The sequence below is a fragment of the Setaria italica genome, chromosome IX (assembly GCF_000263155.2).
Source record: "Setaria italica strain Yugu1 chromosome IX, Setaria_italica_v2.0, whole genome shotgun sequence".
NCBI classification, from domain to species: Eukaryota; Viridiplantae; Streptophyta; class Magnoliopsida; order Poales; family Poaceae; genus Setaria; species Setaria italica.
The window spans coordinates 7,569,130-7,588,638 of record NC_028458.1 but is presented as its reverse complement, the minus strand read 5'-3'; the positions used below and the strand labels follow the sequence as shown (position 1 = coordinate 7,588,638).

Sequence of the window (19,509 nt, the reverse complement as noted above, 5' to 3'; positions counted from 1 at the left end):
CGGGCCATAATGCGCCTCCAGGCAGTGCTGACTTGATGTACATCATATTACTTGCATCACAAATAAGAATTAAACATTGCTAAGTACTTGCTTTCTACATGTGTACCATACTACGGGGAAACAAGTTCTGAGCAATCACATTCAAGAACTAAACCTCACCTGCCAAAAAAAGTAACTAAACCACTACCCCAAACCTTGACTATTCATGCTGATGCGCAAGCGCCCGGATCCATTTGGGTTAGTCTAAAGCTGCTGTCGATACGGACTTTGAACATGCGTTGGACTTGCACCGGTCATGATCAGATCCGCTGGAAGCAGTTCATGTTACCGTGGTCATGCGCCAGGCGTCTGGGTTTGGCACTCTCACCGGATGCCGTAGACTACTGCTCAGGGAGACGGGGACATGTATAACGGCTCCCTCCTCATTTGTACATGTTCTATTGTTTGACAAAGCGACGAGTCATGGCAGCAGCAGCATCACGTGACAAGATCCTTTTTTTCTCTTGGTTCAGGAAACCTATGCAATGGATTTGCGACAACATTTGAGTTTCTGCAAAAGTATTATCGACTGTTAAGCTCGAGATTCAGCCAGAAACAAGTAACAAAACGGGAACCAGAATCGTGAGGGTAATTATTAGGTCCAGGTGGCACACAATCATCAGTCATCAGTACCGCATCTTCACTCTGAAAATCCATGCCGTCAAAGCACAAATGACGGTTGATGCTCACATTGAAGATGCATTTATGCTATTTATATGGAAGCATCAAATTCGCATCACATGCAAATAAAAACGTTAATCAATAAGCTAGTGAGAATTTGTGCCATGATACTACTGCATGCACAGATGATATTTTCCTGTGGGTTTTGGCATTTCTAGATATATAATTTTTGCTATCTATTTAGACATAGAGTATATCTAGATGTATAGCAAAAACTATAAATAAAAAATCAAAACGACCTACCATTTGAAACGGAAGGAGTAACTCATATATATATATACACACGCGACGCGTCACATGGATATGGAAATAAAATGTCGAATCAATAAGCTAGTGAGCAGGGATGATACTACATATGCTCCGACTCTCACCAGGCACCATCGGTAGTACTCTATTGCAAAAATTTAACAGATACAGTATAATTAGATAATTAGAAAAGCCGACCATCGTTCCCTTGCTAATAGCGGGCCATTGGACCCACCTGTCATCTCTGCCAATGGGGCCTAGGGATGGCAACGGCCCCGACCCCCGATTCCCCATGAGGAATTCCCTCATTAGGCCTAATTTGGGAGCACCAATCCCCGTCGGGATCCCCCCGTTTTCCCCGAGCTGGACTACCACGTGGAAAGCTAAGTACATGTCAAATTTCCTACCTTTTGGAAGCCCACGCTAACGGGAAGGGCGACCCGACCCTCGTGTTTTCCCTAGGGCGTCTCTTCCCCACCTCAAGGGTCCAGGCACAGCTTCCCCATCCCGCTTTGCGAATCGCGAGCGATACGAGGTGAGCACTTCCCCGTCGCCGCTCCCCCTCCCCTTCCACGAGCCCTTCTCCACTCCGCGCCCAAGCTCCATCCTGTTGTCTCCCCGTCCAGGTACCCATCTTCGATGCGTCATCTTCGCCTAGCGCCGCTGCCCGCCTCCGACTAGGCACCGACACCCTCCGTCCAAGCGTTGCCCCGAGCCCCTGCCTCCCCATCTCGTTCAACTCGACGGCGCGGGGGCAGCCGATGAGGGGACTGGAGCTGGGCACGGCCGCAGAAACTCGGCACGGTGCGAGGTCTAGGAGCGCGCCTTGCCTCAGCAGCTAGGCCGTGATGGGACCGACAAGGTCCCGGTGCGGGGTGGCTGGCAGCGAGATCGGGGCGCGGCCGACGAGGCCCCTGGCGCGCAAGGTCGTGACCTCCAGCTCGCTTGCGCCATGGCCGCGGGGTATAAGATGAGCAGCTCCATGGACAGGACCACCTCGCCGGGCCTGCTAAGAAGCTCACTGAGCTTGCGCTGCTCAACCCCAAGTAGGTGGCCGAGCAGCTAGTATGCCGACGGCTCGATTCTTGGCGCCGCTTCGCGTCCTTCATATTTGGTGAGGGGCGCTGATGTAGTCGCTCGAGGGGCTCTATTGCACGGCCACCGGCGCCGCCGTTTGTGCTCCAGGAGCGGTGCTGCAAGGCCACGTGCATCGACGCACGGGCCCTGGGGACACCGTTGTGCGCCTGTGCGGCCACAAGCTTCGCTGTGCTGACAAATTATTATTTATTTCTATGATCTCCAAGATTGACAGGGATTTACCACCTAGGAAATTGACGGGAAAAAGAATTCCCGTAAAAATTCACCTCCGCGGCGTACTCCCTGGACTCCCTGGATTAGCTCCCCATGTTACCAAACTAGGCCTTAGGGTACGGGGACGGTAGTATTTTTATCCCCACGGGGACGAAAACGGGGCTAATTCCTCCCCCGCCAGGCTGGGATGACCCCCTATCCTCTGTCCCTATTCCCCGCAAGACCTCGATTTATCTAGACCATGTATGAGCACCGAAGTCAAGAAATGCCCAACTGGCCCATTTTGTTCCCCACGTCCCATCTGACCGTCCGTCCGCCACTAGCCAACATCTATACATCAATTCTCAGATATGTAGTGCTGCCGCAATGTCCCAACCCTAATCTTCTCAAGGTTTTTGAGTCACAGCGCCGCACCGGTAGACACCGGCGGCACAACAAGAGCTCGTCCCTGACCGCCTCCCTCCCTGACGCATTCCTGCGTGCTGTGCTCCCAGCTCCCACCCACAGCCCCAAGCGCGCTGTGCTCCCCGTCAATGTTTATTGGCCATCGCTTTAACTCTTTGTACGAACGACATTTTTGTAACGGACTGCTGCAGCCGGCGATGGTGATTTACCTCCTATGGTGATTTTTCGCTGGATAGTTTGCGGGGACGGGACCCCGTGGGGAATTATTCCCCGCGCGGTGATGGGGATGGGAGGAAAATACCCCCGTGAGCATTGACAGGGATGAGGATTTCTTCTCGCCGCAAAATACAAGGATGTACTGTCTGTAAACTTAATGGACATAGAGTGTCATATGTTATACTAGTCCATGTAAGCATAATGCATATATTATCAAGATATTATTCAAAGTAGCAGAATATTACTCCATGATCCTCGGGGGTAACAGGCACATGCTATTACATATAAGCTTAACCCTTCTCGACCAGCACCAACATACTCAAAACCAGAAGATAGCTAAAATGATTCACACCATGCAACTCCTATGTTACACAATATACTCAAAATTTTTCATAACTGCTATCATGGCACAATACCACGCACTTCAGCATGTAAAGAACACATGTGCAAGCATCAAGGACTAGTAAACTGGCATGTCAATTCAGCACAAATCGCTTCATTTTTCTTAGATCATGTATTGCTTCCGGACTCTGCAGGTAAAAAAAAGAGTCAAAATTGTGAAATAATTCAGCCATGTCAACAGTAGAAGGTGGCAGACTGGCAGCACACAAAGCAAGATGTAAATATCTAGCACAAGTTTGCAAAGACGAGAGAGACAACACCGTTGTAGTTTCCTACTAGACAAGACAAGATCAAAATATGGCTTCAGCTTAAGCTCGAAAATAAAACCAAACAGATTAGCTTAGCTCACAATAATTTTGCTACAACAATGCAAACAAAATCTTGCAGCAAATATACTTTTTCAGAATTACTTACGCAAGGACTTTTTCAGAATTACTTACGCAAGGGTTTCACAACAATCTGGCACAAAACGATGGTCAAAAGAAAATCTATCACGAGATCTTTTACGAAGCTTATGTAACAAGATCCTCCTTATCAGGAAACAAGCAAACAGGACATGACTTTTCTTATATGCATTGTGCTTAAATTTCAGGAAGCTTATGAGACTGAACTAGCAATCCAATCTGTCCAGATAAAAAATGTCACAAGTAACTAGAAATCTGCATGGACAATCACTTATATATTGTTTTGGTCTTTCAGATACTCATTATTTAGTGATCTTGACAATCCACGTGATGTTAGGATCATGTAGTGCTTACACTAAGGGCACTACAGTTAACAAAAGAATAAAATTTTTAAAATAATTCAACCATATCAGTAGCAGAAGATTCACACAAAGCAAGAGTGTAATATCCAGCACAAGTTGATTAATAGTAACTTGCTGTACCAACCAATGATCAATGGAACAAATCAAGGATTAGCAAATAAGTTGGTCTATAACAAGTTCAGAAAAAATGAACTAATCATTTCAGTAAACATAGAGTAAAATGTAGCAAAACTGACATGATGGAAAAGCTATGATACTTAGCATGAAAGAAACAACACATAAGCTACCTTTGGGATCTTGGCGACTAACTCTCACATCATGTAGTGCCTCCCATAAGGGCTCTACAATTAAACAAAAAAGTGAAATAATTTAGCCATGTCAGCAGCTCAGCAGAAGGTTCACATAAAGCAAAATTTTACATGGTTAGACATGATCAAATAAGTAAATTTTCATGAACCATACACTAAGCATATTAAAGAGACATACCTGATTTTTTGTTTTAGCCACAGTAATCGAACATTAGGATTCTTGTTGTAATGAATGTCTTCCCAAGTGTCTCAGATTCAAAAAGATCCAAAGCATCTTCTTCTCATCGGTTAATTCAACCATAGCATCCACTTGATCAACACACTTCTCAACTGAAAATTCTTCCTCATGCCTTTTCTTTTCTTCAAGAGTTTCCAAAGTTTTGCTGGTTTGGCTCTTTTTATACTCCACATATCCCTCAAGAGCAGATTCAATATGACTTTGCTTACGCTTTTTTCCACCTTCTCCCTGCCTTGAATCTTGATTTGATGAGGCAAATTGAGCTTCATTGTTTTCGTTACGTGCACTCGAGGTCTCTTGGACATCAAAACTGGAGGCAAAGGGATTTGTACCATAGAGGCTGAGATCATAATGAAGGCTTTATTTAGAATTACTTCTTTCAACAGGAGCTGGAGGTGGGAGAGCAGGAGCTTGAGGAGGGAGATCAGGAGTAGGTGTAGGAGTAGGAGCAGAAGGTGCAGGTGCAAACGATTAAAGTTTAGGTTTCCTGTAGCAACACTTCTTGTTCATAGATGCCATTGGAACTTAGATTATATGAGTTTCAAAGAACCAATAAATTGTTTGATGCTGAAAGTAACATATTAAGATATGCAAGTGAGGGAACTTCACCTTCATATAGTGATTCCAATTGGTAAAAGAGGGAAAATGGCTTTTTGCAAAACTTTACTACTCTTGGGTGATTCTATTGAATATAACAAAAAAGGATAATTAGTTAACAACAATAACTTAGCTACTTCTTAGCATATTTTATATAGAGTCCAAATGGCTTACCGCAATTAGCTTCTCCCATACTTTTGGTTCCGTTAGTATCATACACAAAGATTCATTCCAACCATTACCACTATCTCTTTTAGCATCTTTTAGTGCCTTGTAATTAGTTTTGAGCTCCTTCTCCTTCTCCTGCACATGCTTCTTTGTGAAATGAGCTACGGGAAACTTCTCATTGAACTTGCTGGTGATAATCCTCCAGCCCTCCGATACCGAACCATTTTGATCTTTATATTTGGGGTTATCTTTATAGTCATGTAATATTTCAACAAAACCTTTCTCATAAGCAGAGTTCCAAGCAGCCCTGTTTGGGATTAATTGAAAACTATATTTTATTGAAAAATATAAGAAATTTATGTTTGATTGCCTAGGTTGTTGTCATGACACACGCATATGGAACCGATCTGGAGTACGTTATGTCACAAATGGTTTGAAGGTTTATTATGTACCATGGAGACCATTCCTGATGCAGAATACACTGCCTACGTTATTCTTGACATTTCCAGTTGTAAGAACCATTATTATACGTGAGAGGATTTCTGTCATGCACGGACATCAGGCTTTTTCAACATTGTGTCATGAAGCGTTGATGAATGCTCGGATGATGGGGTACAAAGTTGTCTTCACAGATCACTCACTTTATGGTTTTGCTGATGCTGGAAGCATTCACATCCAGTTTACTCTTGCAGATATTGACCAGGCAATATGTGTTTCTCATACAAGCAAAGAGAATACTGTCTTGAGGTCTGGGATATCTCCGGAGAAAGTTTTTATGGTTCCTAATGCCGTGGATACTGCAATGTTTACTCCCTTCCCAGAGCGCCTAGGCTGTGATGAAATAGTTATTGTTGTGATCAGTAGGTTAGTGTACCGAAAAGGTGCAGACCTTCTTGTGGAAGTAATTCCAGAAGTGTGTCGTCTATTTCCAAAGGTGAGTTGGAGCTACATCACTCCGAATCAAAATCACATAGGTTAGTGCATGCATATACTAGGGGAGAAGCCTGTGTTCTGGAGCATATAAACATAGACTGTCTTGATATTACAAATTTGTTGATTTTGCATCATAAAACCAAGTATATGACAGTACAGATTCATTGGGCGTTAGTGTCCAGCTGTTTTCATCTAGTCATCCTGCACCATTACTTTCTTGAAGTATACGATGTGGTGTATTTGATCCGTTGGCTGTATTTTTTATAAAAACAACTCTATGGACCCAGGTTCGCTTTATTGTCGGAGGTGATGGTCCAAAACGTGTGCGACTTGGAGAGATGAGGGAGAAGTTCTCCCTTCAGGATAGAGTTGAAATGTTAGGAGCTGTACCTCATGCTCAAGTACGGTCAGTTCTGATCTCTGGTCATATATTTTTAAACAGGCATGCCCTGTTAATATATGGTTTCTAGCTTTGTAGTGCGTTTGTCCCTCATTTTCTCATTGGAGGTCTTGAACCATTTTGAATATAGGATATCTTTTGTGCACTTGCAGTAGAATTTTGACATCCTTATATCAGATTAATGAAGTGCTCTTGTGAACATGTGGGCTGCCAACATATATTTGACATAGGATTTAGTGTATAGATTGGTTCATAGATATTATGGGAAGTTTTTTCTTTCTGGAGTTTTGAATGTACTTAAATGGATCAGGGGTAAACAGAAGTACAGAGTTCTTTTCCTCATCTGTTATATTCTAACCTCTCGTAGAGAATAGATTGTTCGTTCACGTGCCACAGATGAGTGTGCAACCTGTATGTGGATAGAGCACAGTAATACTGAAACATAGCATTTTTTTTCTTTTACTTTTAGTTCACTTACGGAGGCATTTTGCATCGCCATTTTAGAAGCAGCTAGCTGTGGACTGTTGACAGTAAGCGCTAGCGTCGAGGTGTCCCAGAGGTATGTGCTTTATGATACTGCCTCCGTTTTAGTTAATTAGCTTGTTCTAAACGTCAAAAATTTAAAAACTGAGGGAGTAGTAAGTTTCTCTTTTAAGTTTTATAGGGAATGACTTTAGTCAGATGATTTCAGAGTTTCCTGCTAACCATTCTTTCTTTTTCAGGTTCTTCCAGATGACATGATAGTACTTGCAGAACCAACACCAGAAGATATGGTCAGAGCTGTTAAGAAAGCTATTGACATGCTACCTGGCATAAATCCTCAATTTATGCATCTTCAGGTGAAGTTTAACTCTCAGATTTCTACACCTTGCATGAACTCAGCATTGTACCATGTCACTTGTGGGCATTTTACATGAGCCTTTTAAGTCAGAGATCACTATGCAAGTTTTCTGGTGTTCATTCAGTTGTCTCTAATGTGAATTCTAGATGAAAAAACTTTATAGTTGGGATGATTTGGCCAAAAGAACAGAGATTGCTTATGATCGTGCAGTGCAATCCTTGACAACAAATTTGCTAGACCGCCTTCCCCGGTGAGTAAACACAAACTGTCAAAAACTCATCTTGTTGACTACAGCAAAATTAATTATCAATATCTGCTGTCCCAGTGCTAAATCCTGCCAGATAGTATTTGGTTTTAGAGCTAGGCAATGTCGCCACAATTTTTCTCCTTTAGATTCAAGAGATGATTTATGAAGTTTGGAGATAGTGAATTTAGAAGCAAGATATGATTTAGAACTTTTCATATGACCAGGTTGCAGTCATGGTATGTTCTGCACTTACAGGACCCTTATGATGTGATCCTACTCAGAAATTTCTTTCAATGTTTCTGAAATAGATGGACACCCCTCATTTTGGGATTTTTTTTCCATGTTAGAGCCTTAGAGGCAGGCATATCTAAATGTATAGTTTGGTTGGCGTCTTTGACTTTTAGTTAACTACTTAACTCTATCAGCAAAGCATGAGCACGAGTTGGAACTGTGTCTGAAGTTCAATGCAGCATTGTCAAATCAGTTCACCAGTTGTGCATTGCAGAGTGTTGAAATGACCAACATCATGTAGGGGTGCAATTTCTCATTTACAGGTAAGTCCTATCCACCAATTGCAACAGGGAACTAATGCTAAACTAGCTATCGGCGGATATGATCTTTGCCTGTAATTGTCTAGCAAGCTTTCCATATTTTTGGCCACTGAAGTTAAATAGAAAGCCAAGGATTTTAATTGCTGATATCTTCAATGACAAGATATTGCAGTGCTATTAAGTATTATCGTATATGTAGAATCCTATGTTGTCACCTAATAGAAGACCCGCAAAAAAAAAAGACAGAGATTCAGTCGTGTAAACATGCCACCTCAAGAAATATTTTAATTTTTAACTATATTTCAGTCATGAACAAAAACAGAGAGAGCTCCATGACATTAAAAATGGCCACTTGGCCTTTTCTACTAAAACAGTAAATATGCATTTTGTTAAATCTATTTGCCATTGGTATATTGACATGCTCCTCTGGTTAGAACGAGTTGGAAACGTGAGTTTACATGTAAGAACTGAATTGAGCACGAATAACATCAACCTTGAATTGTGTGGATGGAACTTAACCATCTCATGCAATTTAAGAGCGATCTAGGGGGTATCACTTTGCTGTACCTCAACAAGAGATCGCAAGAACCAAGGGCTCGTAAGTTTACACTACGAAAGAAATTTATATGGTTATCCCAAACAACGTAGGGCGTGGAATTGTGGAGAGCCAAAGGGTAATGCCAACGTCCTCGCTTAAGAGAACCTATATCAGCCGTGGTCCGGTATATGGAGGAGGCAGCGGTGGCAGCGGCGTGGTGTTCAGCAGAATGGCACCGGTGGTGGCGGGGCGTAAACCAAAACTCATGCCATGGCTCGGGATTCAAAATCAAGCGACAGTCAGGTACCCACAACTGCAAGGACAATTGGATAATCGATATGCCACAACAATCGTCACAGCATGATATGTACTACCCAGGAATGAAATTCTTAACCACGCGCCCAGGCCAAAATGACTCCTCACGGGGAGGGATCCACAGAGGACGACGATGATGGTGCTGACATTCTGCCACCAGCAACAAGTTCAAGCACGGCTAAGCACCAATGAACGAACAACTATACCACCTGACCCTAGGTTAAACGAGACATGTACATATGGCAACGGAAACAAAGGTTGGTCAGACAGAGCAGCAGGAGTGCAGACAGACGCGCTGCTTGTAGCGACACATCTGAAGATCACTTGGCATGCCCAAAGCGCTCGAGGCACCACAGTGCCGCTTGAGCAGCATGATCTTGTGCAGCTTTCTTCTTAGGCTTGGGGTCACCGAAGCACTCCATAACAGTGTTGACGAGTCCCTCTAGGTGGACAGTCACCTTGCAAATGAATCTGCAGGGTTCAGGAGAAATCATTCATTCCCATTTCTACCACAGTTGAGTCTAATAACAACCAGTTTATCATGGAAAGTCAATGAATTATTGTATCACATAGATGACAAATGATGGTCGCTAACCAAATTTGGGCCACTTTACGGGTGCTACTTAAGGAGTTAAAGGTGGAAATCATGGTTAGAATACTGGCTAAAAAAGAAAAGGAGAAAAAATGAACCCATTGCCGTTTCCTGTAACCAGAAATTCTGGAAAAGTTTGACAGCTCTCCATTTCATTCTTTTTGAATTAATTATATTCTTATTTCTTGTACTGTACTAACAATGACTTGGTTGTTTTATTCTTAGAAACAATGCTGCTTTCTTTTCACCTTTGTTTCTTCTTTCAGCCATCTAGATTGGAAAGAGCTTTATAGTTTTTACATGCGACTATATTTCTTACGTAAAGGACACAAACTTACAGGTACCCTCTACTTATGGAACTTCAGCTATTTTCCCGGTTCTGGACTGCTCTTGTGTATGTGAATTTATGCAGCTAGAGTACTTTTCATGCATTTGCAGTGATCATATTCCAGCATTGACATAATAATATATCGCAACATTAAAATCTACAATAAAAATACATTGTATACAACATTATGGTTCATCTTTTTTTTGGTGGTGGTGGTGGTGGTGTGGGTGGGGGGGCGCAGAAAATACTGCCTCACAGGATATCGCTTGACGGTTTAGCTTTTTTTGGTAACATAATACACAACAGTGTTATACACATTGGAAGCGCATGCACATTAAATGTAACATTCATCGGTTAATAGGAAAACTCACAATTTGTTATGAGGAGGTCCTTGTTCTTCAAAGTCAAATGATGGCTCTTTCCAGCCAATTGCAGCGCATATTTTTGGCAGTCTCAACCTTGCTGGTTGATTACCTGTATAACCTCTGGATTTCAGTAAAAACAATAGATTACAGGGAAAAAAAAAAGAAGTGTACCTTTAGATATCTGATCAAGGAAGAAGCAAGAACGTTGATGCATTTACATTCATGTGCATGCCATACCTCCTGGCCAACTTTCAAGAATGAAAGAAACCAAAGCACATAAAGCCTAATTGTATTAATTGCCATTTAGTATGTTCCCCTTACCACAACCATTCGCGTCACCAGAGCTCTGCATCGCACAATCAATGAGCACATCCATGGGATCGTCCCCAGTAGAAATTTCAACTGGAAGATCATCAGCAACTTTGTGCTCCATGTCAACTTCAATGCCCTGTTGTGGTTGGACAATTGATCCCAAAAATTCAATCCTCCTGCGCTTGACTAACACAGCCTACAAGGACAGCAATTGGTACCATCAAAATACAGAAACATAAAGTCAATCTGCAGAGAGAGAAAATAAGCTCAAGCATGCTGCAGTGAATTCAAAAGGAAGACGGGAAACGGATGCAAGATATTTTGGCCATTTCTTACACTTTTATCTTCTAACTCCAGTTCCTCCACCGAAGTGTTGATTGGCACAGCACTGGGCTTATGCTTCATGGGAGGCTCCATCACCAATAAACTGAGAGGACTGGTCCTGACAAATTGTTACATATAGTTATATGTTGTTGTCACAACACAAAGTGTATTGAACACTACTTCAAAAAGTGTATTGAACATAGTAAAGTTGAGTGGTAAAAACAGCAAGTGTTCTTGTAATGAACACAATACCGAAATAAATGCACTATAGACTACTAGTAACGGTAGTAATGACAAAAGGAGAGCTGCACTAACGCAGCCGACCATTGACAATCCATAAAAGGTTAAACCGTTATAAGCTCTATTGGGGGAAATACTGCATCTGCGGGTGACAAGAAAATACTGCATGCGCAGGTAGTTAACAAATTAGTTCCAGCTTGCTATAGAACAAATACCATTGCTGGTAATCCAGAGTGCACTTGTTCACTGCCTTCACTCCCCAAGTTTTCTAATCTAAAAACCATCAGCCCTGTCTGCTCGTTGTCATATTGTCTTACATCAACTATAGTCACTCACATCAATGAAGCAAATATGAAATTGGATTTTTTTTTTGTGAGCAAATACTATAAATTAAGAATTTATCATCAGAAAATGATGCATCAAATGCAGCGGACAGGACACGTCTCCAAGGATGGACGAAGATCTTGATCCTTCTTAAAACTGAAGGGGATTGATGTTGTGCGCTGAAGGACCTAATTGAACTACGGGTGGTTAGGTCGGATTAGTGGGGGGTGGGTGAACCACACAGCACACAAACCATCCACAACCTACTGGTATGGTGAGAAAGAAAGGGTTTCGGATCTCATTTCTTAGATTCACAGCAAAGAATTCGTTCAATCCTAGAGGATTTCACCAAAAAGAATAGGTCTTTCATGAATTAGATCAAATATGAAGGAGTTTTGTCAACTTCATAAGCCATGGGATAAAGAAATTAGAAAAGGTTATGCACGCATGTGGCGAGAGAAGGGAGTAAGTACTGACATTATTGCACTGCAGACTACTAGTAACAGTAGTGACAACATGACGACACAACTTGCTCTAAATAACAAAAAGAGAACCATGCTAACATAGCCGACAGTTGATAATCCTGAAAAGGTTAAACCATCGTAAGTTCTATTGGACGAATGAGTGGGTGATGACAAAGTACTGCATGAGCGGGAAATGAATGATTTAATTCCAGCTTGCTATAGAACAAATGTCATTTGTGGTAATCCAACGTGCAATTATTCATTGCCTTCAACCCCCGAGTTTTCTAATCTAGAAACCATCAAGCTGGTTGTCATATCCTCTAGAAAGAAAAAAGCACAATCAGCACACCACCACAGCGAAAACACAAACCACTCTGGATAACACACTGAGCACGACCTACACCACCACCACAGCAGCTCGTTATGAAAAGTGTGAAGTGGTCCTGGCAGCCAGGCAAGTTGTCTTCAGGTGTGGCGATGCGAAGGAAGCCGAGTTGCTTGCTTGCCAGGAGGGGTTGAGCTTAGCTATCCAATGGAGACACTCACCACTAATACTGGAATCGGATTGTCAAAATGTCTGCAATGCTTTGAACTTGACATTGGAGGACAGAAGTCGCCTCGCCTTTCTCATCCAGGAAGTTAAATTTCTCACTGAGGAGCACATGTTTTAGCTCGGAGTTCTTGTACACCTTGTGAGAGCAGATTATAACCTGTTAATAAAATCCACCTCCGTTTCGCAAAGAAGAAAAAAAAAACCCACAGCAGCAGCTCAGTAGGGGCCTAAGCACTGAGCATCACTTACAAAACCAGAGAACGCAAAGATCAACACAAACATAAGAACCACTCCGCCGAAGCTTGAGCCAGCCAATAAACTGAAATTGTTTTTTTTTTGGCAAATACTATGAATCAAGAATTTACCATCCTGAAATGATGCATCAAACGCAGCGGAGCGGGGAAGTATCTCCAAGGCTGGACGATGTTCCTGATCCTTCTTGAAACCAAAGGGGATTGATGCCGCGCGCTGAAGAAAGAACCTAATCGAGCTACGGGTGGATAGGTCGGATTAGTGGGGGGTGAACCACGAAGCATACAAATCATCCACATCCTACTGATATGGTGAGGAGGAATGGGTTCCGGATCCCATTTATTAGAGTCGCCGCAAAGAATACGACTAATCCTAGGACGAAACCCTAGGCCAATCCATACAAGAGAGCTTGGGCTGCTTACCGGCAAAAGAAGAACCCGATCGACATCCGAACGATGGATCTGCACTCCCAGCAAGGTACGGGTAGGGACATTGGAGATTCCGCCCGGCGGAAGAAGGGGCCTGGTCTGCTGTGTCGCGCCGCCGGGGGTGAGGGCGCCGACGTCGAGACCCAAGCAGTCGGGGAGTGGATGGAGAAGGGGGGGAGAGCGTTAAACCCACACGGGTCCCACCCACGAGTCGGCGGGGAGTGGATGAGTCGAACCCCTCGATTTTTTTTCTCTTCCCGGTTTTGCCCCTGGGCCCGCGTAGAACGGTAGAAGCAGAACCACCCAGCACGCGCTGGACGTCTGGACTGTGGACCCCAGTCCGACTCCGATTCCAACGCGCCATGCCGCCGTGTCACCGGTATATATCCGCGTGCCGTGCCCGCCTCCTCGCCACCACGATTTCGTCCGCTTCCTCGAGCTCAGCGCCGGCGACACACCGGACGAAGGCGATCGTCCCCTCGCGCTCCGGTGGTAACCCCAAACACAAGTCGCCCAGCACCCCGCGCCGGCCGGGATGGCAACTCTGTGCACCCGGCCCACGGACTGCCTCGCCGGCCGCGCGTTCTTCGGGGCGCACCGCGGCGTGCGAGCCGCGCCCGCGCCCGTACCGGCTCCCCGTCGTCCAATGCAGCAGAAGCAGCAGCAGGAAAGCCGGATTCCAGGCACGGCTTCCCCGCCTGTTGCGGCGCGTGAGCGGGCGAACGGGCGGCAGCGCCGGCGCGGGTCTCCCCCGGCGGCCGGGGCTGGCTCGCCGCCGCCGCACAAGCGCGTCATGGAGAACGTCGTGATCCTGAAGCGCGGGGAGCCGATCCCTCACGTGGTCGCGGCGGCGCTCCCCGCCGCGGGGCCGAGCGTCGCGCAGGCAGAGAAAGCCGAGCCTGCAGACCTGCGCGGCGCGCTGGCGGGGACGGACGAGAGAGTGGCGGTCGCAGCGAACTGCGGCGTGCGGGACAAGGTGGATGAGTCCCTGGCGGCCGCGGAGCAGAGCAGCTCAGAGGCGGAGAAGGTTGATGCTGTGACGACCGCGGGCCAGCGCGACGCCAAGGCGGAGGAGGCTGGGACTGTGGCGGCCGCAGTGGAACGCGGCGAGCAGACTAAGGAGGAGGACGAACCTGTGGCGTTCGCGGGGCAGAGCGGCGCGCCGGCGGCGAGTGCCGAGCCTGCAGCAGCCGAAGACAAGCGTGTTCCCGACACAGAGGCAAAGAATGCCGAGGCTGCAGAGCACCACGCCGCCGGCGCGCCGGCAAAGGCAGAGCCCGTGGCGACCCCGGCGCACCAGACCGTCCTCCCACAGGCGGAGGAGGAAACCGAGCAAGCACCCGTGGCTACCACGGGCGCCGCCACGAAGGCGAAGCAGGCGTTACCGGCCGCATACTCGGGCCCGTCGTTCGCCGCGGCCGCGCCTGATCCCCGATCGCTACCCATCCCGGTGCTCTTGCTGAAGACCCGCGGGAGGGCCGCTCGGACGATCCGTGCGCCGCCTGACGACGGCCGCGCGCCAGTGCCCACGGCTGCGGCGGCATGAGCCCGGAGCAATCCGGAAGACGAATCGTAGCACTTCCGAACTCCTCAGCTCCAGCAGAGCACGAGAGGAGGATGCCGTAGCAGCTCCCGTAGACCGCCGTCCACAGGCGTACGCTCGCTTTCTTATATATGTCATCGTCAAGATTGTAGCAATGCCCCCACTGTTGTTTATGTGATGCTCCGTCGTATGTAGATTAGATAAAAGCTTAGAACGAATTAGGATCGTCCTGAAGCGACACGTTTCTACTCCGTATTATGTGAATTCAGAACATGTTTACGTGTCACCTACGGGATCCTTGAAATTCCTACTTAGTATGTGCATTTTTCTTTCAATTTAAATAGACAAAAAAGCATCAAATTTTGAAGAATATTTTACCTTTGTTTCCTATGCCATGATATGAGTATGAAGTGTATGTCTCTGCAACTATGGTAATGTAGGTGAGGAAAAAAAGAATGACTGAAGATGCTTGCACTTTTACCGCTGTCGCCACGCACACCATGAAACTACATACAACTTTCACATAAGCTGGATACAATGATAAACATCCTCCATTCCTCCTACAGCTCACTCTGCCTCGTCATCTAGGGAGTACTACATGAAACCACTCGTATGCTTCTTCACTTGTGGCTGTTATTGGCAGCGTGACCCCCAGCCGCGCCCCAGCCGTCCTCAAGCGGCATGTCCGGCATGACCTTCTTCCAGAACCAGTGCTTGCGCCAGAGCAGCACCATCTCCTCGATGGGCACGCCCTTGGTCTCCGGGAGGAAGACGTATACGAAGACGGTCATGACGGTGATCCACCCCGCGAAGAAGAGGAAGATGCCGAACTTGAAGGCGCACAACAGCGACAGGAACGCCTGCGCGATGGCGAAGGTGAAGAGCAGGTTCACGGCCACCGTGATGCTCTGCCCCGCCGACCGCGTCTCCAGCGGGAAGATCTCGCTCGGCACCGTCCACCCCAGCGGGCCCCACGACCACCCGAACGCCAGCACGAACAGGCAGATCACCACCACCACCGCGATCGAGTAGCTCCGGGACAGCTGCTTGTCCGCCCCGAACTTCACGCCCAGGATCACCGCCACGATCACCTGCACGCACGCGTCCAATGATCCAAGCAGGGAGAACTCTTTCTTTAGCCCGTGGTATATGAAAATGATGTAGTAGTACATTGTGATTAATTGCGATGCCAACCTGGCAGACGATCATCTGGATCCCGCCGCTGATGAGGAGCTTCCGGCGGCCGAGGCGGTCGACGGTGCCGATGGAGATGAGCGTGGAGGAGAAGAGCACGGCGCCGGTGAGCACGGAGGAGTAGAGCGACGCGTTCCCGCCGAAGCCCATGCTCTGGAACAGGACGGGCGCGTAGAAGAGGATGGAGTTGATGCCCGTCAGGATCTGGAACGCCGGCATGCACACGGCCATCACCAGCTGCGGCCGGTTGCGCCGCTCCAGGATGTTCCGGAACGGGTGCTCGATGGTGTTGGCCAGCTCGCTCGCCTCCACCATGTCCGTGAACTCGGCGTCCACGTCGGCCGTGCCGCGGATGCGCTCCAGCACGCGCCGCCCCTCCTCCACGCGCCCGCGCTCGATGAGGCTGTTGGGCGTCTCCGGGAGGAGCAGCCCGCCCAGGGTCATCAGCATCGCCGGCGCCGCCGCCAGACCCAGCGACAGCCGCCAACCCCACGGCTTGATGTTCTGCGTGCCGTAGTTGATCAGGTTCGCCGTGAAGATGCCCAGCGTCGTCGCGAGCTGGAACATCATGTTCAGCCCGCCGCGGAGGTGCGCCGGCGCCATCTCCGACAGGTACAGCGGCACAGCCTGCGTGCGACACCAAGAACACACACTGTTATTCGGAGTCCAAGCACGCATTGCTCAGTCAACCAAGCGATCAAAAAGCTCGTCAGGTCCGCACCTGGTTGCCGAAACCGATTCCGACGCCGAGCATGATGCGACCGAGGATGAGCATGGCCAGGTTCACGGCGGCGACGTTGAGCGTGGCGCCGACGAGGAAGCTGATGCCGCCGCAGACGATGCTGGCTTTGCGGCCGTAGTTCCTCGTGACGGGGGACGCCGCGAGGGAGGAGACGAGGCCGGCGAGGTACAGTGAGGAGGTGAACGCCGCCAGGCCCTGGTTGTCGTACTTGCAGTAGTTGTTCTGGCTGCCGGAGTTCTTCCTATGGTACACCGCCGGGAAGAACTTCTTCAGAAATGGGTCCATCGATGTCACTCCTCCTGCAGCATTCGGCCAGTCAGATTGGCAGACCTTCAGAGTTCAAACTGCTAGATTTGTGTTCTCATGGCATGTGAAAATCTACCAGTGGCCCCAAGCACGTAATTCTTCAAAAAAAAATAAACCTTCTGTCGTATCAGATAAGTGTTAATCTCATTATGAATTCGCGTATCACAAAGTGCCAAATAATTTCAATCCTAAATTTCCCATTCAAACATTTAGATAATCTTGCGTGCCAAAATTAAAGGCCATTTCGCATCCATTTACGTGGTTCGTAAAATTGTTACTACGCTAGTACTAGTACTCCCTCCATATCAAAATATTTATCGCTGTTGATTTTTTCTTGCAATATTTGACCATTCATCTTATTTAAAAATTTATTGTAAATGTACGAAAAGATAAGTCATGCTTAAAATACCTATGATGGTGAAATAAGTCACAAATAAAATAAATGATACTTATATAAATTTTTTTATGAATAAGACGAATGGTCAAACATCGTAACCAAAACTCAACAGCGACGAATATTTTAATACAGTACTTCTTAAGCATCTTCAATCTTATGTGTTGACCTTTCGTTTCCACGACATTAGTTGGACTAACAGAGCGTTCACCTGATCAACACAACTACTGCCATTTTCTTTTTGTTCTTTACAACAGTGGTGACCTCCACTCCTTGTTGCCTTGTTGGAGATAATATCCATTGACGATACGTATTATTTTATTTTTATAATCACAGTTCACGTCGAGCAAGTGGCTATAGCCTATAGATGTTGAGGTTTGTTAAACAAAGCCAATCTCGAGGATATTGTAAATCTGTAGTTGCAATACGATAGAGTAGAGTAGTTAACACTTAACACTGAGTCAACTGGGTCTAGCATGTGACGATGTTTTGACTTGAGAATATAACATTATTTGTGTTTTTTCTAGAAATAATACTTTATAGCTAGGATTTTTGCAGGTTTTGTCCTCGCCTGTGAGGTCTGAGCAGCGATGGCTCCAGTCAATGGTCTCTTCAACCACTGCCAGATTTAAGACTTGCTGGTCGTGTGAGCTCGTCGTTTCTGCATCTTTTCCCCGTCCCTACCGTGCATAATCTGCACCCGTGTTATTTGGACCAACTACTAACAAATCCTGCAGCAAACACTGAGACTGGCCGGTGGGTCCACTGGTCACCAGTTCTGACGAGTCGCAACCGATGCTCGAGTGAAGGGCTCATGAAACACGAGCTAAAAACACTTTCGGTGGTCAAATAATCGGTCTTCGGACATGCAGGTACGGGGAGCGTGTTATGGATGCCCCACCGATGAGGGAGAAGATCAGGAGGAGACGGGGGACGACAGCGCCAGGCGCCGAGGCAGAACGCGCCGCCAGGTCGGACCGCAAGCTTTGTAGCGTCCTCGTGTCGCCTTCCCTGCGGCCTTGTTCCTCGCTCCGTCCTACCCCCAATTTCCACCCAAACCCAATCATCCGGCCCGCTCGAGACACCATGAAATCCAAAGAGGCTTTTGTGCGATGGACGCTGATGCGTACGTGCCGAACTGTCGCGGTAGCGAGACCGACACCTCACACACACCTTAAGCCTCGCCCGAGGGGCCAGGCCCGACGCGCCGACGGCTAGTGGCTACTGGGTCTAGTGCGCGCGGCCAACAAATCCGAGCGAGAGGCTGGAACGATTGCCGAGCCGGCGGTGGTCCGGCCGTTGCCGTCCATGGTTGAGAAACTGAGAATTAAGCGCGCGGTCGCGGCCACGGGATACGGAAGCAGAGCGCAGAGCTGACGCGAACAGAGGGAAGAGAAGAAACGGCCGGGAGAACGTACCGGAGATGCCGATGTCGTAGCCGAAGATGGCTCCCCCGACGGCGGCGACGAGGCAGGTCATGGCGACGGCGAGCGTCATGCGGCCCTTGTACTGCGCCGCGCGCTCCGTGTTCACCCCCAGCGCGGCCACCCCGCCGCCCGCCATCTCTCCGCCTTTTGCCGCGAGCTCGCTCCTCCGCCTCTCCTCTGCTCTCCAAGAACTGGCCTGCTGGCTCTGGACCGAGGATGAAGAAGCGAGCTACCAACCGCGCCAACGCCACACCGAAGCAGTGGTCCAACCAACGGCAAGCCCCCCCGCGGATATATGTAGGAGGAGCAGACCGGCAGGGCTTGACCTCCCTGGCAGCTCTTGACCGGCTCAGGCAGAGATGATAATGCCAGGCGAAGGCGAGTGAAGTGAACGCGGACAGCGTAGCCGCTACTGCCAGCGGCAAGTTGGGGGATGGGAATATGGGATGGCCGCCGGATGGGGGCTGCGGTCGCCTACATAAGCCGCGAGCCAGAGCAGGCGCGGACAGCTAACGCGTG

At 47.5% G+C, this 19,509-nt stretch overlaps 2 protein-coding genes and 1 pseudogene across 5 annotated transcripts; 1 reads left to right on the top strand and 2 right to left on the bottom strand.

Annotated features, from left to right (window-relative positions):
* The first annotated feature begins 1,814 nt into the window (after positions 1 to 1,814).
* Positions 1,815 to 7,805, top strand: LOC101776214 (annotated as a pseudogene).
* A 1,386-nt stretch (positions 7,806 to 9,191) lies between these two features.
* LOC101769056 (ribonuclease 3-like protein 1) lies at positions 9,192 to 13,582 on the bottom strand. 4 transcript variants are annotated; one of them, XM_012848745.2, is made up of 7 exons: positions 13,379 to 13,566; positions 13,070 to 13,194; positions 12,698 to 12,840; positions 11,136 to 11,241; positions 10,809 to 10,995; positions 10,494 to 10,596; positions 9,192 to 9,673 (listed from the first exon to the last, which is right to left on the bottom strand). In XM_012848745.2, exons 4-7 carry the CDS (start codon positions 11,214 to 11,216, stop codon positions 9,523 to 9,525), a joined length of 522 nt encoding a protein of 173 aa, XP_012704199.1. In that variant the 5' UTR covers positions 11,217 to 11,241; positions 12,698 to 12,840; positions 13,070 to 13,194; positions 13,379 to 13,566; the 3' UTR covers positions 9,192 to 9,522. The 4 variants fall into 4 exon arrangements, with proteins under 4 accessions (XP_012704199.1, XP_012704198.1, XP_012704197.1 ...); XM_012848744.2 differs by lacking the exon at positions 12,698 to 12,840 and having other exon boundaries at positions 13,379 to 13,565; XM_012848743.2 differs by lacking the exons at positions 12,698 to 12,840; positions 13,070 to 13,194 and having other exon boundaries at positions 13,379 to 13,582.
* A 1,745-nt stretch (positions 13,583 to 15,327) lies between these two features.
* Positions 15,328 to 19,484, bottom strand: LOC101768651 (sugar transport protein 7). Its single transcript, XM_004981968.4, has 4 exons — positions 18,982 to 19,484; positions 16,843 to 17,162; positions 16,122 to 16,748; positions 15,328 to 16,018 (listed from the first exon to the last, which is right to left on the bottom strand). Exons 1-4 carry the CDS (start codon positions 19,124 to 19,126, stop codon positions 15,548 to 15,550), a joined length of 1,563 nt encoding a protein of 520 aa, XP_004982025.1. The 5' UTR covers positions 19,127 to 19,484; the 3' UTR covers positions 15,328 to 15,547.
* Between the last annotated feature and the right edge of the window lie 25 nt (positions 19,485 to 19,509).

What these genes read in the sequence shown, in the direction of transcription:
- LOC101769056 (XM_022822981.1), bottom strand. Translation starts at nt 12,244, where the DNA reads ATGGTTCTCTTTTTGTTATTTAGAGCAAGTTGTGTCGTCATGTTGTCA. An exon ending in GTAGTCTGCAGTGCAATAAT is followed by an intron (nt 11,242 to 12,164) that starts GTCAGTACTTAC and finishes ACAATTTGTCAG; the next exon opens with GACCAGTCCTCTCAGTTTAT. An exon ending in TGGTGACGCGAATGGTTGTG is followed by an intron (nt 10,597 to 10,808) that starts GTAAGGGGAACA and finishes GAGGTTATACAG; the next exon opens with GTAATCAACCAGCAAGGTTG.
- LOC101768651 (XM_004981968.4), bottom strand. Translation starts at nt 19,126, where the DNA reads ATGGCGGGCGGCGGGGTGGCCGCGCTGGGGGTGAACACGGAGCGCGCG. An exon ending in CTACGACATCGGCATCTCCG is followed by an intron (nt 17,163 to 18,981) that starts GTACGTTCTCCC and finishes CGAATGCTGCAG; the next exon opens with GAGGAGTGACATCGATGGAC. An exon ending in TCCAGATGATCGTCTGCCAG is followed by an intron (nt 16,019 to 16,121) that starts GTTGGCATCGCA and finishes GCGTGCGTGCAG; the next exon opens with GTGATCGTGGCGGTGATCCT.